Source organism: Branchiostoma belcheri, unplaced genomic scaffold (assembly GCF_001625305.1).
Source record: "Branchiostoma belcheri isolate BF01 breed outbred unplaced genomic scaffold, Haploidv18h27 scaffold45, whole genome shotgun sequence".
Taxonomy (NCBI): Eukaryota; Metazoa; Chordata; class Leptocardii; order Amphioxiformes; family Branchiostomatidae; genus Branchiostoma; species Branchiostoma belcheri.
This window is the reverse complement of record NW_017804076.1, coordinates 1,789,805-1,803,214: the sequence shown is the minus strand read 5'-3', so window position 1 is coordinate 1,803,214 and position 13,410 is coordinate 1,789,805. Positions and strand designations below refer to the sequence as shown.

The 13,410-nt window shown below is 39.6% G+C and overlaps 2 protein-coding genes across 2 annotated transcripts; both read left to right on the top strand.

Moving 5' to 3' along the window:
- Window positions 1-157: 157 nt before the first annotated feature.
- On the top strand, window positions 158-5,275 carry LOC109478830 (probable assembly chaperone of rpl4). Its single transcript, XM_019780649.1, has 9 exons — window positions 158-275; window positions 833-945; window positions 1,329-1,475; window positions 2,015-2,164; window positions 2,317-2,420; window positions 2,893-3,112; window positions 3,617-3,739; window positions 4,001-4,087; window positions 4,541-5,275. Exons 1-9 carry the CDS (start codon window positions 206-208, stop codon window positions 4,724-4,726), a joined length of 1,200 nt encoding a protein of 399 aa, XP_019636208.1. The 5' UTR covers window positions 158-205; the 3' UTR covers window positions 4,727-5,275.
- A 3,125-nt stretch (window positions 5,276-8,400) lies between these two features.
- On the top strand, window positions 8,401-13,072 carry LOC109478673 (beta-1,4 N-acetylgalactosaminyltransferase 1-like). Its single transcript, XM_019780338.1, has 10 exons — window positions 8,401-8,410; window positions 8,626-8,860; window positions 9,103-9,279; window positions 9,462-9,609; window positions 9,874-10,054; window positions 10,454-10,540; window positions 10,780-10,964; window positions 11,501-11,641; window positions 12,026-12,263; window positions 12,666-13,072. The coding sequence occupies exons 1-10, from the start codon at window positions 8,401-8,403 to the stop codon at window positions 12,863-12,865; spliced, it is 1,602 nt and encodes a 533-aa protein (XP_019635897.1). The 3' UTR covers window positions 12,866-13,072.
- The last annotated feature ends 338 nt before the right edge of the window (window positions 13,073-13,410 follow it).

The window sequence follows — 13,410 nt, the reverse complement described above, 5'->3', positions numbered from 1 at the left end:
GAAAGGAATACAACTACGGAGAAATTTAACGTTATACTGTTAAATATATGTAATGAATAAAATTTGTCATGTATACATTTTTTATGGTTTTAGGAAAGAAAGAGAAGTGTTTGTGTTTTCTTTTTTATGTCCTACACGTTTTGCTGCCGTGTAACATGTCAAAGGTCATTTTGCCTCGGTCACTTCAGTTCACTTCCGGTTAGAGATGGGAGGCACACGTGGGAGAAAAAAGAAGGCAGGAAAGAATCAAAATGGGAAGAAATCAGACCAGACAAGTAAGATCGTTACGAACAATGTCTCTACAACTTAGTACAAGCTATTGTGTATAGGTTTCGTCAATTCATGCGTTGAACGAAGGGGCATAATACGGCATACTTGAACAAAACGTTGTGCGTACCATGTGTATGTTTTTGATTATAATAAACTACTAACTGTTATCGTCGCAATGAATTTTCGATTATACATCATAAGTTCATAAAATTTATGATCCTTAGCTTATGTATCCACCAGACTTCATGGTAGGCTGAATAAATAGTCGAAATCCGGGCCTAAAATTGGTTAATTGTAATGTAATGGCAGGCCAAAATATATTTCGTCCTACTATTACCATCGTCTATGACCAGCCAACTCCCCTGGTCAATTATGTACACTGTACCCTTTAACTTAAGTCAGATTCTATTCTTTTATTTAGTCAGCCTGCCAAGGAGTCTGGTGGAGACTAAGCTAAGACTCTCAACTGATTTCATGAATACAAATTCTTTAGATAGAGAATGATATACTAGTAATGTTACATGTACTAGTAAATGATGGCTGCCATATATATATCATCCAGATGCTCCAGGTCTCAGCAAAGCAGACAAGGGACAAAGACTGGAGGAAAAGAAGACGAAAGCTGCTGCACAGAAAACCAAGTCCAAGTTTACAGTAGATGAATTACTGGACAAGGTGCGGGTCATTATACACACTGTTCTAACAGATTTTGGAAAATTACATTTAATTGAGTGGCTTTAAAGATCTTGTAAAAACTTATTACAAGAAGGATATTTGCGGTATTTAGACAGAGTGTATGATCATATTACTTTAAATAGATACAGACATATTGTTTTGGGTGAGTAAGCTGCATTGGTTGATGTGTCTGTCTGTCGTCCAGTCAGTGTAAGTTGACAACACATGAGTGAGAAAATTGACAGGCAGAACAACAAGTCAAAAGTCTTCAAACCGTCTGGGAATCAGTATAGGGGGATTCAGAAAGCCAAGAAAACTGTATGCTCGCCAGATGTCTGAAATCTTTGATTTGTTGCTTAAGTTGTGCTTCAATGTTTCCACAGGCAGAGGAGTCCATGGACAGCTACAACTATGCAGTTGCACAGAAGTTCTGCCAGAGGGCACTAGAGCTGGAGCCTGACAACCTGCGGGCACTGGAGGTGTCAGGGTCATTACTACTGGAGCTCGGGGAGGGAGACAAGGCCAAACAAATATCCTTTCTGTCAGTGAACCAATGATTTGTTGTCAGTAATCAGCACTTTAGTACTTACAGTGGGGGTCACTGGAAGACAGGCAAAAAATGTCATTAATTATGTCTGGACAGACTATGCATGATGTACAAAAAGACTAATAAACTGGTGGACGTACCAACTACTAAGTACATGTACCTGATACAAGCTCAGAAAAGACCAAGAAATAGTCATGCCTTCATGTACCAGAGTTATCAACCAAGGATTGAGGTGTTCAAAAACACCTTAACCAGTGTTAGAAATACCCACCTCCAGTCTGTATTTTGCAGAGACATTTTCAGTTTTGCAGAAAAAAAATTAAGCAACCTGCAATTTTGAAAACTGAAAAAATAAGGCTACGGCTTCAGTGGTGTTGGCCTCCATGCATATGGCCACAGTTTTGCCAGAGGTGCCATACACAAACAACATTCAACTTCTAAACCCAGAAAGTGTAGTTTCTAGGGGCAAAATTTAGTATGTAGGTGCTATCATTAAATTAGCTAATTCCTTAACCAGCGAACTGTTTTGGCCGTGCGGTAGAACTGAGTCCTGACGAGGGCTTCACCAAGTACATGTGCCTGGGACAGCTGTTGGAGGGGGAGGAGGCAGTGACATGTTATAACAAGGGCATACAGGTCATGGTGGCACAGAGACATAAACAACAGGAACAGGTCAGTTCTAATTCTCTACTCAGTCAAGAATTTGACTTGCTTGGCCATAAAGCTACATCTACACATGGCACACTTATGATATACATGTAACGTAGCATACTACGTCATTTTCCTTGAACTATCGTCTTCTTGTGTAATTCTGTTCTTTGCAGCTAGAGGGCGCAGCTGCATGTGACCCTGACTCCCAGACCGTTACATCACAGGACATCTCCAGTGCCTACTGTTCTATTGCAGAAATCTACCTCACTGACTCTTGGTATGCTGGCTTTTGTTTTTCTGTATTGTAAACTGCCACCAAAAGATAATCATAGAATACTACACAGGGTATTCCATATCACGTCAGATACCAGGCCAACTACATGTATTCAAATTTTTAAATGTGGTGTACTTTGCACACATGTTCAAATCATTCTATGGAACCTATGGAAGCCCGTGTGATAACCGTTAGAACCCTGTGTGATATTGGTAGATATCACACAGGCCGATATCAACATTCTCGCAATCCAGGTATGACATAAATTAAAGCTTTTAACTGACACAAAGGCATATTTCTTGCATCATGTTTTGCAAAACATGCCTTTTTTTCTTATAAAATCCTCTGACAATACTACAAACTATTATCACAAAATTAATCTTCTACAAATCTATACAGATATAGAATTCTACCAATCATCTTATCAGACTCTTCAATAGACATGTACATGACTGATAATTTGTTCATGTCTCAGTTTTGAGGACTCTGCAGAAGAAAAGTGTAAAGAGTCCTTGGAGAAGGCGATAGAAGAATGTGACACCAACCCAGAGGCACATCTCCTCATGGCCAGCTTCCAGCTCAGTAAAGACAACAGGGAGGAGGCAAAACTCGCCATAGAGAAGAGCCTGTCACTATGGTTACCGGAGAGGAGTGATGCAGAAGATGAAGAGGAGATGGAGGAAAATGTGCCTGAGGTATGGTATGAGGCACATGGAGTGGATGTAGTAAAATGAAAGGCAGTTTGATCTCACTACATGTTGCAGGAAGTCTAGGGATTATCATACAATGCATAGTGTGAACATTTTCTAAAAACATCATTTTCTGTGTTTCAAAGTGCTGAATTATTGTAAGACAAGAGTCAACAGTATTCTAGTCAGCATCCATCTTTCTGTCATTTGATCAAATTTTGCCACTCCTGACAAAAATTTTGCCACATCTGTCTTATTTGATGGACAAAAATCAGTGTGAAAGAAATGTTATTAAACACTAAACCTAGTCTATGAGCCAAATTTGTCGCTCAAAAGATGCCCTTCAAAATGCAGGAAGCAGCATTTCAGTGGGTCCAGATTTAGTGTCACAAAATTGAGATGATCGAAAAAAATCAGGCTGGCTAGATCACTGAGACACAACACCAACTTGATTTTTGGATGTTACTAAGCTACATGTAAACACATAATGGTTGTTGTGGTATATTCTAGGATCCTCTCTTACCATATGAGCAGAGAATAGCAACTGCTAAGATCCTGATTGAGCTGGAACTCATGGAGTCTGCTGAGAAAGTCCTGGCAGGGCTACTTCTGGAAGATGATGAAATTGTACAGGTAAGACTGATTCCTAGATGTCAGTATCTTTTACTTTTTTAAAGGCATTTTCTGTCAGCAATATGACATTTTTGCATGACAGATATGAGTATGCTATGGTATAGGATTGATTCTACTTACTACATCGAAAGTATGAAAAGAAAATTATCTTGGAAAATTTTTTTTTAGAATCAGATATTATTGGAAGATATGTTGAATAGCGAATTTTAGAAAGTAAAAAAAAAAAGCTTGTTAGACTGATATTACTTTCCATCCACCTAGGTATGGTACCTTCTGGGCTGGCTCCACTACGTACAAGGGGAGGACCACAAGGCACAGGCCAGGGACAACCTACAGCATGCACTCAAGGTGTGATATCCACTACACATCACTCATCCTGGATAATGGACTGATCTGAATAAATGCAGCTGTTTTCTAGTCATATGAAAAAAGGTTGTCCACACAATTCAGGGGTGATATTGCACATTCCATCCGCCTATCTTTAGATATGTTAACTTTGGGTCAGCATCAGGGCTGTAGCCAGCACCCGTTCTTGAATCTGTCAACCTGCACATTTAATTGCATGAGTTGTTTAAAGCTTTCTAGTGATTATGGCCCAACTGTGTGTACTTGGTTCCAACAAGTTCCACTTTATGATAGTTCTTGGAAAATACAGGTTTTGAACACCTCAATCCTTGGTTGATAACTATGATATTTGAAGGCATGACTGTTTCTTGTCTAGCCTCCAAAAATAAGCCAATTTGGCCTAGAACTCTGCTTGGAGAGTAGAGAGTCCTAACACTGTCCGTTTTGCCCTGGTAGATCTACCCCACAGTTGGCTGTGATGATGAGGACATGCTAGAGCACATCAAGGAACTCTTATCTGAGCTCGGTCCAGGGGAGGAGGAGGAGGAGGAGGAGATGGGGGAAGAGCAGGAAGATTTCACATTTGATGATGATGATGAAGAAGATGAAGATAGAAATACAGAAGATGCCATGGACCATTAACAACATTTCATAAATGCTCCTGACAAATCAAAACAATCTTTGTTACAATTGTACTTAAGAAAAGAACTGAAATCATGGACCATTAACAACATGAAAACAGGTCTTTGTTGCAGTTAGAAAAGAACACATTTACAACACTGTGACAATACATGTAGAGATTCTGAAATGATACATAATTACCATAGCTTGTTTATCACTTCATTACTAAAAACACAATTCATTTATTCTGATATGATCATAATATCTACCATAGCTTGTTTATCACTGTACATTACGAAGTTAAAGACTCATGACAGAAAGAAGGTAGACTTTCTGATGTAATATTAACCCATGTCCACCCAATACCACATCACTTCTCAAATTATGATGGCATCTGAGTTAGTATAGCACAAAAACTGTTATTGGTAGACTTTTGTTAATTCTCAATTATTTCAGCACATGAAGTGAATTTGATGCTAACATAAGCTTTCCTTATCATATAAAAGTGATAATCAAATGATAGGATTGATGAATAAAGATTATTGATGAAACGGGTATACAGTAAACTTACTACACTGCACTCTACACTACATCAAGACAGATGTATAAAACCTGTTCACACACTTATGTTTTAGGCCACACCAATTTAATTTCTTGGTTAACGGATTTTTCTAGAAAAAGCTGGAGCAGGCGGGCAAAAAATAAAAATAAAAACAGGCCTAGGCATCCTCAATAGGACCTGCACTAATGACCTCCATGGTACAAAAAATCAGCCGCAGGTCTGCACTAATTACCTCCATAGAGCTACCTCCATGGAGGTAATTAGTGCAGACCCCCTCTCGGCATCCTATTATGGCCCAAAATGGTACCATAGGAGCCATGAAGTCAACATCTTCTGAAGCTCTCGCCGGGGGTTTTGGGACAACCAGTACTAGTACATACTTCAGGATAAGGTTTGACACGCACATAATGTAATCGAATAGGGGCTTAAAACAGCCTAGATTCAATTTCTACCTCCATGGTTACACTAAGAGCTTTCAACAATTGGGCTGGTACTCGTGACTGCTATAATCAGATTAAGTCGTTATTACAACTAAATTAGATTCCCTTTGAGGAAATGTTTGTAGCGGCACAAAACCAGAACGTATGGAGAGAGAGAGAGTTTGTCGCAGAGCATCTAACTTAAGGTAAGATATTCCCATTATTTGCACACGGTTGCATTTGTTGTCTGCCCATGTTGTTATTGTCCATTTATACTATGGCCAGTAAGAAGGAGAGAAAAAAACATACGCTTTCAACGTTACGTACACTTTTTACACCGAAGTTCGTTTTTTTTCTTGGGGGTTCGAATTTGACACCACCGTCTGTAGCGTAAAAGAAGTGTAAGAATGTATACTAGTATGTAAGGAGATTTAATATCATGTCCGAAAACCGTAGCCTCTACTAGGCTTCCGGAATTGGCTGGAAAGAGTAGAAATTGGCCAAATAGACAGATAATATGCACGAGCTACAAACTGTTTTCTTAGACCAAGGAGCTTTCATCACAAAAGCTCCTTGCTTAGACCACTCTCCTGGCATATACGGGTCCGCCTATCAAAGTACCGGAATACACAGATTGTCATTTCATTATTGATTTCTTCTTCCTCAGGCCACGAATAAGTTATCGTATGTCAAAATACAGCAACTTGGGGTGTTATCTCATCAATGCAGTGTGTATTCCGGTAGATTTCAGCCTCCTTTTAATGTGTGTATTCCGATGTGTTTCGATGTATTCCTCTGTATTCCGGTAAATAGGCGGATCGGGCGCATACTATTTGGTCAATTTCTACTCTCTTTCCAGCCGCTTCCTTAAGCCTGGTAGAGACTATACGAAAACCCTTTAATAGCTCCAATCTCGCTCCAACTCACTCGAAATCAAAATACACGGTATCAAAATATGATGAAGAATGCACATTACATATATAGGTGTCTAGAATCAAATCCCCTCCCTCGTTTTATAGGTCACAAAAGAGCTAATTATAAGACCGGGCCGCCATTTGCATACTATAGAAGACAACTCATGCATTTGTTTAGCTAACTGACAGGTTGACACCTGTCGTGACGGTACGTTCTATAGGCCAACAAACGCCACCGATCCGAAAACATGAAACGGCCGCTTTCTTTTTAGCTCAAAACCACTGAATTCGTCGTAAGCTCTACTCCTCTAGTTGTATCTTGACACCTTGAAGCTTCGCGCCCGGGCAAGGAAACTAGGTTAACAGGTGAGCCTATGACATGTCCTTGTGTGAGTGAACCACATGGCAGGTATATGCAAACGTGGGTATGGTGTCACTGGAGACATGGTTCATATGGAATCTTCTTCACACGTAGTAGCTATCTTATCTTTCTTAAGACGGCATATCTGTAATGTAGAATCCTTGTCGCTTCGTTGCCTTGATGGCGTGGAGGTGTATACTTGCTTGGCAGAGACAATTCGCCGACAATTCGTTCAGTTTGGTGTATGCGTCGAAGCTAGGAAGAGTCGTTTTATGTACTCTTGTCTTAGGGCCAACTACCATCGTGCACGTACGTACTGCCGTGTAGTCACTACTATATAGTTTTTGTTTGGTCTGTCCTACCATGAAACAGGGCATATGTAGCCTTCTGTACCGTGATGATGTGTTGACATGTATGCATATTTTAAGTTTTATGTCTGGTAGTAAGGCTGTCCTATTGGGCTACTAAAAATTGATATTTCGTCGTTATAAACCTGTTGATCTTGACATCTCACCAATATAAAGTAGACGAAAGGTAGTGGTTGCTACCTGAAACGTCTGACCGTCTCCAAAATCATATCCAGTTTGCTTGAGTAACCGTTTTTTTTGTGTTTGTTTGTTTGTTTGTTTGTAAATTGTATGTCTGTTATATACGTGAAATTATCAGACGACTTTGTTATTGCGTACACGTTTGATTCACCTCATTCTGACTTGTTGGTAAGGCTTTTATTCTCACTTGTCAACATTGTCTTGTTTGTTATTCTACAGAAACTACGCAACAGTGTAAACATGTCATCAGGCACAGGTCAGTACATTTTACTCTCTCTTTCAAAACAAACGTTTGGCTAGCTAACAAACCACGGAAAAACAAACCGGTCGAGCAACTTACAATCATAATGGTCGACCTGGCATGTATGAAGAAATAACGAAGACTACTAGACTAAGTATACTACCCTGGGTGGCTGAAGGAAAAACGACATGTTTAAATGACACGTTGTCGAAGTCTTGTTTTCTGCCCAAACATTATGGACTAGCAAGACGGCATTTTGACAACAACATCTAAAGCCTATTTTCTAAACGCTGCACAGAACAATTTTTCCATGACAACATGGTAACAAAAGTAACGATCGGGTTTCAAGGATTAACTTTTGAGTTAAACATTTTTCACAATCATTTGAAATGACATTAACAACTGAAAAGTCTTAGCCATCTCATAGCGTACGCTATATTACTCCGGAATTATTTCCTGAAAGAGACAGTCGTTGCTAAACTTGAGGGTACGGAGAATCGAATTGAGACCCAAAATAAACTGAGATGTACACATTCCTAACCTTATATTGGAAGGAAATTTATAGTGTGACTGGCCTTGCCAACACGCATTTTATTAGTTATTACGCATGTTATTAGTTATGAATATACCTAGACCAGATGTTTGTCACCATGGTAACTGGTGTTGTAGCAGGCACCCTGTGGTGTTGGATTACATTATGTAGCAAGGGACGGGTTATACGCTACCATAGATACATGAATGTGTTTGAGTAGGAGTAAATAGAGCAGAATTTTGTAAGGATTCAACACAAGAAGGTAAACATTATTCGTTTGCCTTGCAAATGTTACCTTTCTAGTTGTTAATTTTTTGTGTGCGATTGTTTTGTTTATTTTCAGTCATCCTCTATAAAAACCGAGCATGGAGGAAGGTCGCTTTTTGGGGTTGCCTGTCTGTCTTCGTCATCGGGATGACCTTTAACCTTTTCGTCACGAGGACGATTCGGGATCCGGCCGATCTCAGGTTCATCCCAGCAACATGGACCAAGGTCAAACACATGGACGATACCAAGTTCCCATGGGAGGGGAGTGACCTACAAGATGTACCGTACACAATGAAACAGGAATTCTTAAAGTGAGTAAAATAAGAGCTTTTTTTTTGTCATCTTGATTTCAAAAAACATATTGAAACTTAGACAAACTTGGTCAGCTTTTTTTTGCCAAACGTTTTTTATTTGCACGCTCGCATCAGTTTTGAGGTTTCCAGTGGATGTCATCCATATAATCAAATCAACATGACCTTTAATACTCATGACTGAAAAATCGACATATTCAGTTGGAAACCGTAATGTGTTAAAAGCATCTCTTGTCCCACAGAACGGTTATAAAAGATAAGAACTGTTCGTGTCCGGAAGAGAACCCCCTGATCAAGGTTCCTCTGCACCCGATCTACCACCCTCCGTCCTCAGCCTACCTGGCCGCGGTGTTCGACCAGACCGAACTGAGGGATGTAGTGGACAGGAAACTCAGGGAGAGGAAGAGACTCAAACAAAGGTATAGCCTGTCTAGTCTATCGTGGTTCTCTTCGGGGCTGCAGCAGCTCTTCACCGCCAGACTCAACTAGATTCCTCGGTAGGTTTTTTTTGTGTTGGCAAGTACAGTTCAAATGTGTTTTAGAGTGACTTCTACTAACACAGATGAGCTTTCGAGCTAAAAAGACCAATTTTGTTGTCCAGGGCGGCGCCTCCGGCTCCAGTCCTGTTTGTAGACGGCAGATCTCCCCTCAGCTACCCCACACAGGGGCTAACCGTCCGGCCGAGGGAAAATATCGTCATCCCTGGATTAAAACTACATGTGCCAAAGGAGGAGGGGGCAACATTTGCTGTAAGTACAACTACAAGGGGTTTGGGTAATGGGTATCATTGCTTGTGTGCTTGAATAATAGCATAATATGTTTAGAGTTAAAACTTTCGTGAAAATAGCATAATATTTTCATGTTCAAGTTGTCGATTGTATTTCTTCATTTTCATCACGACACATTCTATCGCTTTGTAGTTAGTTTTACAAAGGACTTTCTCACACTAGTGTACCATATTACCTATCAAGCATGGCTTAAACACACCAACGTTAACATCTGTTTCATCTCAGGTGGAATTCGTGGCCAGGCTAGGCGTGCTAGCGACCCTAGCGGACGTCCCCGGAGTTGCAGTGGACGGCGCGGGTACCACGTACCTGACCATCTCTGCCGGGAAGCTGACTCACCTCAACAGACAGCTACAGTTTATTGTCTATACCAACACGTACTTCGATCCGGACACCGTGGACTATGGTAAAAAGTCAATAACACTAAATAATTGATATTTCAACAAGAAAAGCTTGTATTTGTACTTACGGGCTCACCCTGGAACCAATAGGCATATTTTGACCATGACTTCAAACCTATTTTGTGAACACAAAATCAAAAACATTCAATGTCAAAGAATGATCCATTTTTACATGTCATCTCTGTATTTTGGAACAACGATTTACTGTTTCGTTATTGATTGTATTCTTCTTTTTTTTCGGTTAAGAGGCTAGAATTAGCAATTTGCTATAGAGTTGTGCACCACTGTGTCTTATACTTTTGATATTGTTTAATTAAGAAAAAGCAAAAAAAAAAAAGAAATATGAAGAAATTTCTTGCGAAGGATACTTATGTATTGATCTTAACAAACATTTTTTTTTACAGTTGAGTACAGATATGGTGGCTTCGTAGGGATTATCCCCATCCGGATTCATTTTAAACCGATGCTTCAAGCATTTAACTACGTTGAAGGTGAGTAGATATACAATGTAATTAAACGATGATCGCGCAAATGTTTTATTGGTACATCATTAGCACAATTATATGAAGAATAAAACTACGCACTACTTACTAAATCTAAAAAATATCACCAAACAGAAATGTTGCAGTAATTTCGCATTTTTTTAGCTCTTAATAATTTATGAATTGGATAATTAATTGCAAATCTTGGTTTAAACGTTTTCTCACAAATTGGACTATTCTATTTTCAGACGATATCGCGTCTAAGGTGTCAGTAGTGACAAAAACGTTCCTACGATACAAACTTTTACGTCAGATGATTGACAGTGTGCGTCAGTTCTATCCGACCGTCACTGTCATCATAGCAGACGACAGCGAACACCCAGAAAAGGTCGACGGTCCGAACATAGAACACTACACCATGCCGTTTAAAAAGGTATTACAACAAACTTGACGCCGTCTCTCTTACTTGTACATTTACATTCTATTTATTGCACGACAAATGTACAAGATACAATGTACAAAGCATGCATCTTATTGGAACATTACTACAGTTCTATAAGGCTGACCTACCTAATACATTATTGTTTAGTACGGAGTGTACTAAAACATTCCTCTCCATATTCCCACGTATACCTTACCAAGGTTGTCACATGTCATGAAAATTTCTATTGTCAGACGGCATAACGTTACCACTGTACATGTATGTGTTGTGATAGAGAAAAAATGAGATGTAACTATTGCTCGGAATAATGCAAAAGATGCTGTAGTATATAAATATCAAGGGAACAACCTTCATTACTTTAGATGCTGACATCAACGACATTCAATGTAAAAACACCACAGGAACACATAATTCCGACCCACTGGCGCTTTGCAATCTGGGAATTTTTACCCTCTGGCGCTGTGCATGGTGGGAATGGGGAAGCGATGAATTAAAACCGTTAACGTATTATGTTGATGTTCTCCCAGGGTTGGTTCGCTGGGCGGAACCTGGCTGTCTCCCAGGTGACCACGCCCTACCTCCTCTGGGTGGATGATGACTTTATCTTCACACCGGAAACCAGGATCGACCTTCTACTGCAGGTCATCGAAAATACAAACTTGGATATTGTAAGTTTATCGACTGTTAACATTGATATCATCGACAGTGTTACTAATTTCTCTTTAGTTACAGACAAAGAAAAATGTTCCTCTTCTAACTATACTCAGATCAGATTGAAATACACAGGACTTGCTCTTTTTCCTCTTCTTCTCCAAAGAAATAAAGTCAATGACCTGTAGACCAGACGTCTGTCACCATGGTAACTGGTGCTGTAGCAGACACCCTGTAGTGTTGGGTTATATTTTGTAGCAGTACATAGTTGTAGAGCCTGGCCACCATTTATGATTGAATGTAGAAGAAACAGAGCAGTAGTTGTGATATAGCTTGTGAAGGTAAACATGATGCCTTTGCTTTGCAAATGTTACCTTTCTATTTTTCATTCATTTTTTTAGGTTGGTGGCGTGGTCTACGAAGAATTAGGAGTTGGGAACTCCTGGACACATAAAATCAGAATCGAAGATGGCGACGACTTGGGAGACTGCATGTTCCAGACCCAGGGATTTTACCACAAAGTCGAAGGCTTTCCCGAATGTGTGGTTGCGGATGTGGTGATCAACTTTTTCCTGGGCGACACAGCCAAGGTTAGGAGTGTTGGGTTCGACCCACAACTGTCAAGAATAGGACACGAAGGTTAGTTTTTAATTTCTTTTTATTTGCAAAATCATATCAGAAAGCTGTGAAATAGTGAGGTAAAATAAAAGTACATCTGTAAGCATATACAACTACTGCTTGTTCAAAGTAGAAACTAGCTAACCCCAAAAAATGTTCTCACCTCAGGTCACATGTTAACAATTGTAAATACAATAGATGTAACGTTATATAAACGTATACACCAATAATTTTACTTTCTCTCCCTTTTTGGTGATTGTATACATGTACTTAGCTGTATGCTTCTTTCGCTATCATCATACAAAGGACAATCAACAGTAAATGTACCTGGTCTTCTACTTTACCTACACTACCAAATTGGCAGATTCTTTGTTCTAGAGGAGTGCGGTTATGTCTTCCTGATTCGGCTATTTTGTTTTCCAGAGTTCTTTCTCGATGGACTTGGGAAGCTGCGAGTGGCGTCCTGTTCCCACGTTTCCATCAGTCACGCCAGCAAGTTTCGTCTTCCCTGGAAACATTCCGACTTCGAGCGGCAGTACAGAGCGTTACGCGACCAGCCCGAATCCATCAAATATAAACTCTTATTTTACAAGTTCAACCTCAAGTGTATTCATTTGGACTGATAGTTTGCTATCTTGGTGTCTACGACACATTCCAGAATGTGCTGCTATTCATGTCTATTTTTTGCCAAAGTGCCATTATGTTCCTATTAGTAAGTGAATTTGAAGATAGAATGATTTGATGTGTTTGAAGCCGTACTTAAGAAGTAACAAAACTCATGTGTCTGTTGGCTGAATCTTCTCTCTAACTTCACTTCTCGATTGAATGTTGATTTGTGCAATTTTCTAATAAAAGATTTGTGATTAAAGTTTGCAATAATTCTTTATTTTCAAGGCATGATTTGACACTACGACTTTTCAACAATACCTAGTGTTGATTGTATAGTTATATGGCGATTTCCAGATGTCATTTCAGGTGAATTCCTGTAATTACTAATAATTTTAGCTAACCTACTGAGATATTTTAATCGAGGGAACTATTTGCTGTTACAGTAATACTGCCTGTCAGTGAGATGTTCCACCATTGAAGTGATGCTGAATTCGCTCAATTGACGACTACATTTGAAACTGGTAAATTGCAACACTATAACAGGGCGATTGGAGATGGC

What these genes read in the sequence shown, in the direction of transcription:
- LOC109478830 (XM_019780649.1), top strand. Translation starts at nt 206, where the DNA reads ATGGGAGGCACACGTGGGAGAAAAAAGAAGGCAGGAAAGAATCAAAAT. An exon ending in TGGAGGAAAATGTGCCTGAG is followed by an intron (nt 3,113 to 3,616) that starts GTATGGTATGAG and finishes GGTATATTCTAG; the next exon opens with GATCCTCTCTTACCATATGA. An exon ending in ACCTACAGCATGCACTCAAG is followed by an intron (nt 4,088 to 4,540) that starts GTGTGATATCCA and finishes TTGCCCTGGTAG; the next exon opens with ATCTACCCCACAGTTGGCTG.
- LOC109478673 (XM_019780338.1), top strand. An exon ending in AGGAAGAGACTCAAACAAAG is followed by an intron (nt 9,280 to 9,461) that starts GTATAGCCTGTC and finishes TTTGTTGTCCAG; the next exon opens with GGCGGCGCCTCCGGCTCCAG. An exon ending in TCCGGACACCGTGGACTATG is followed by an intron (nt 10,055 to 10,453) that starts GTAAAAAGTCAA and finishes TTTTTTTTACAG; the next exon opens with TTGAGTACAGATATGGTGGC.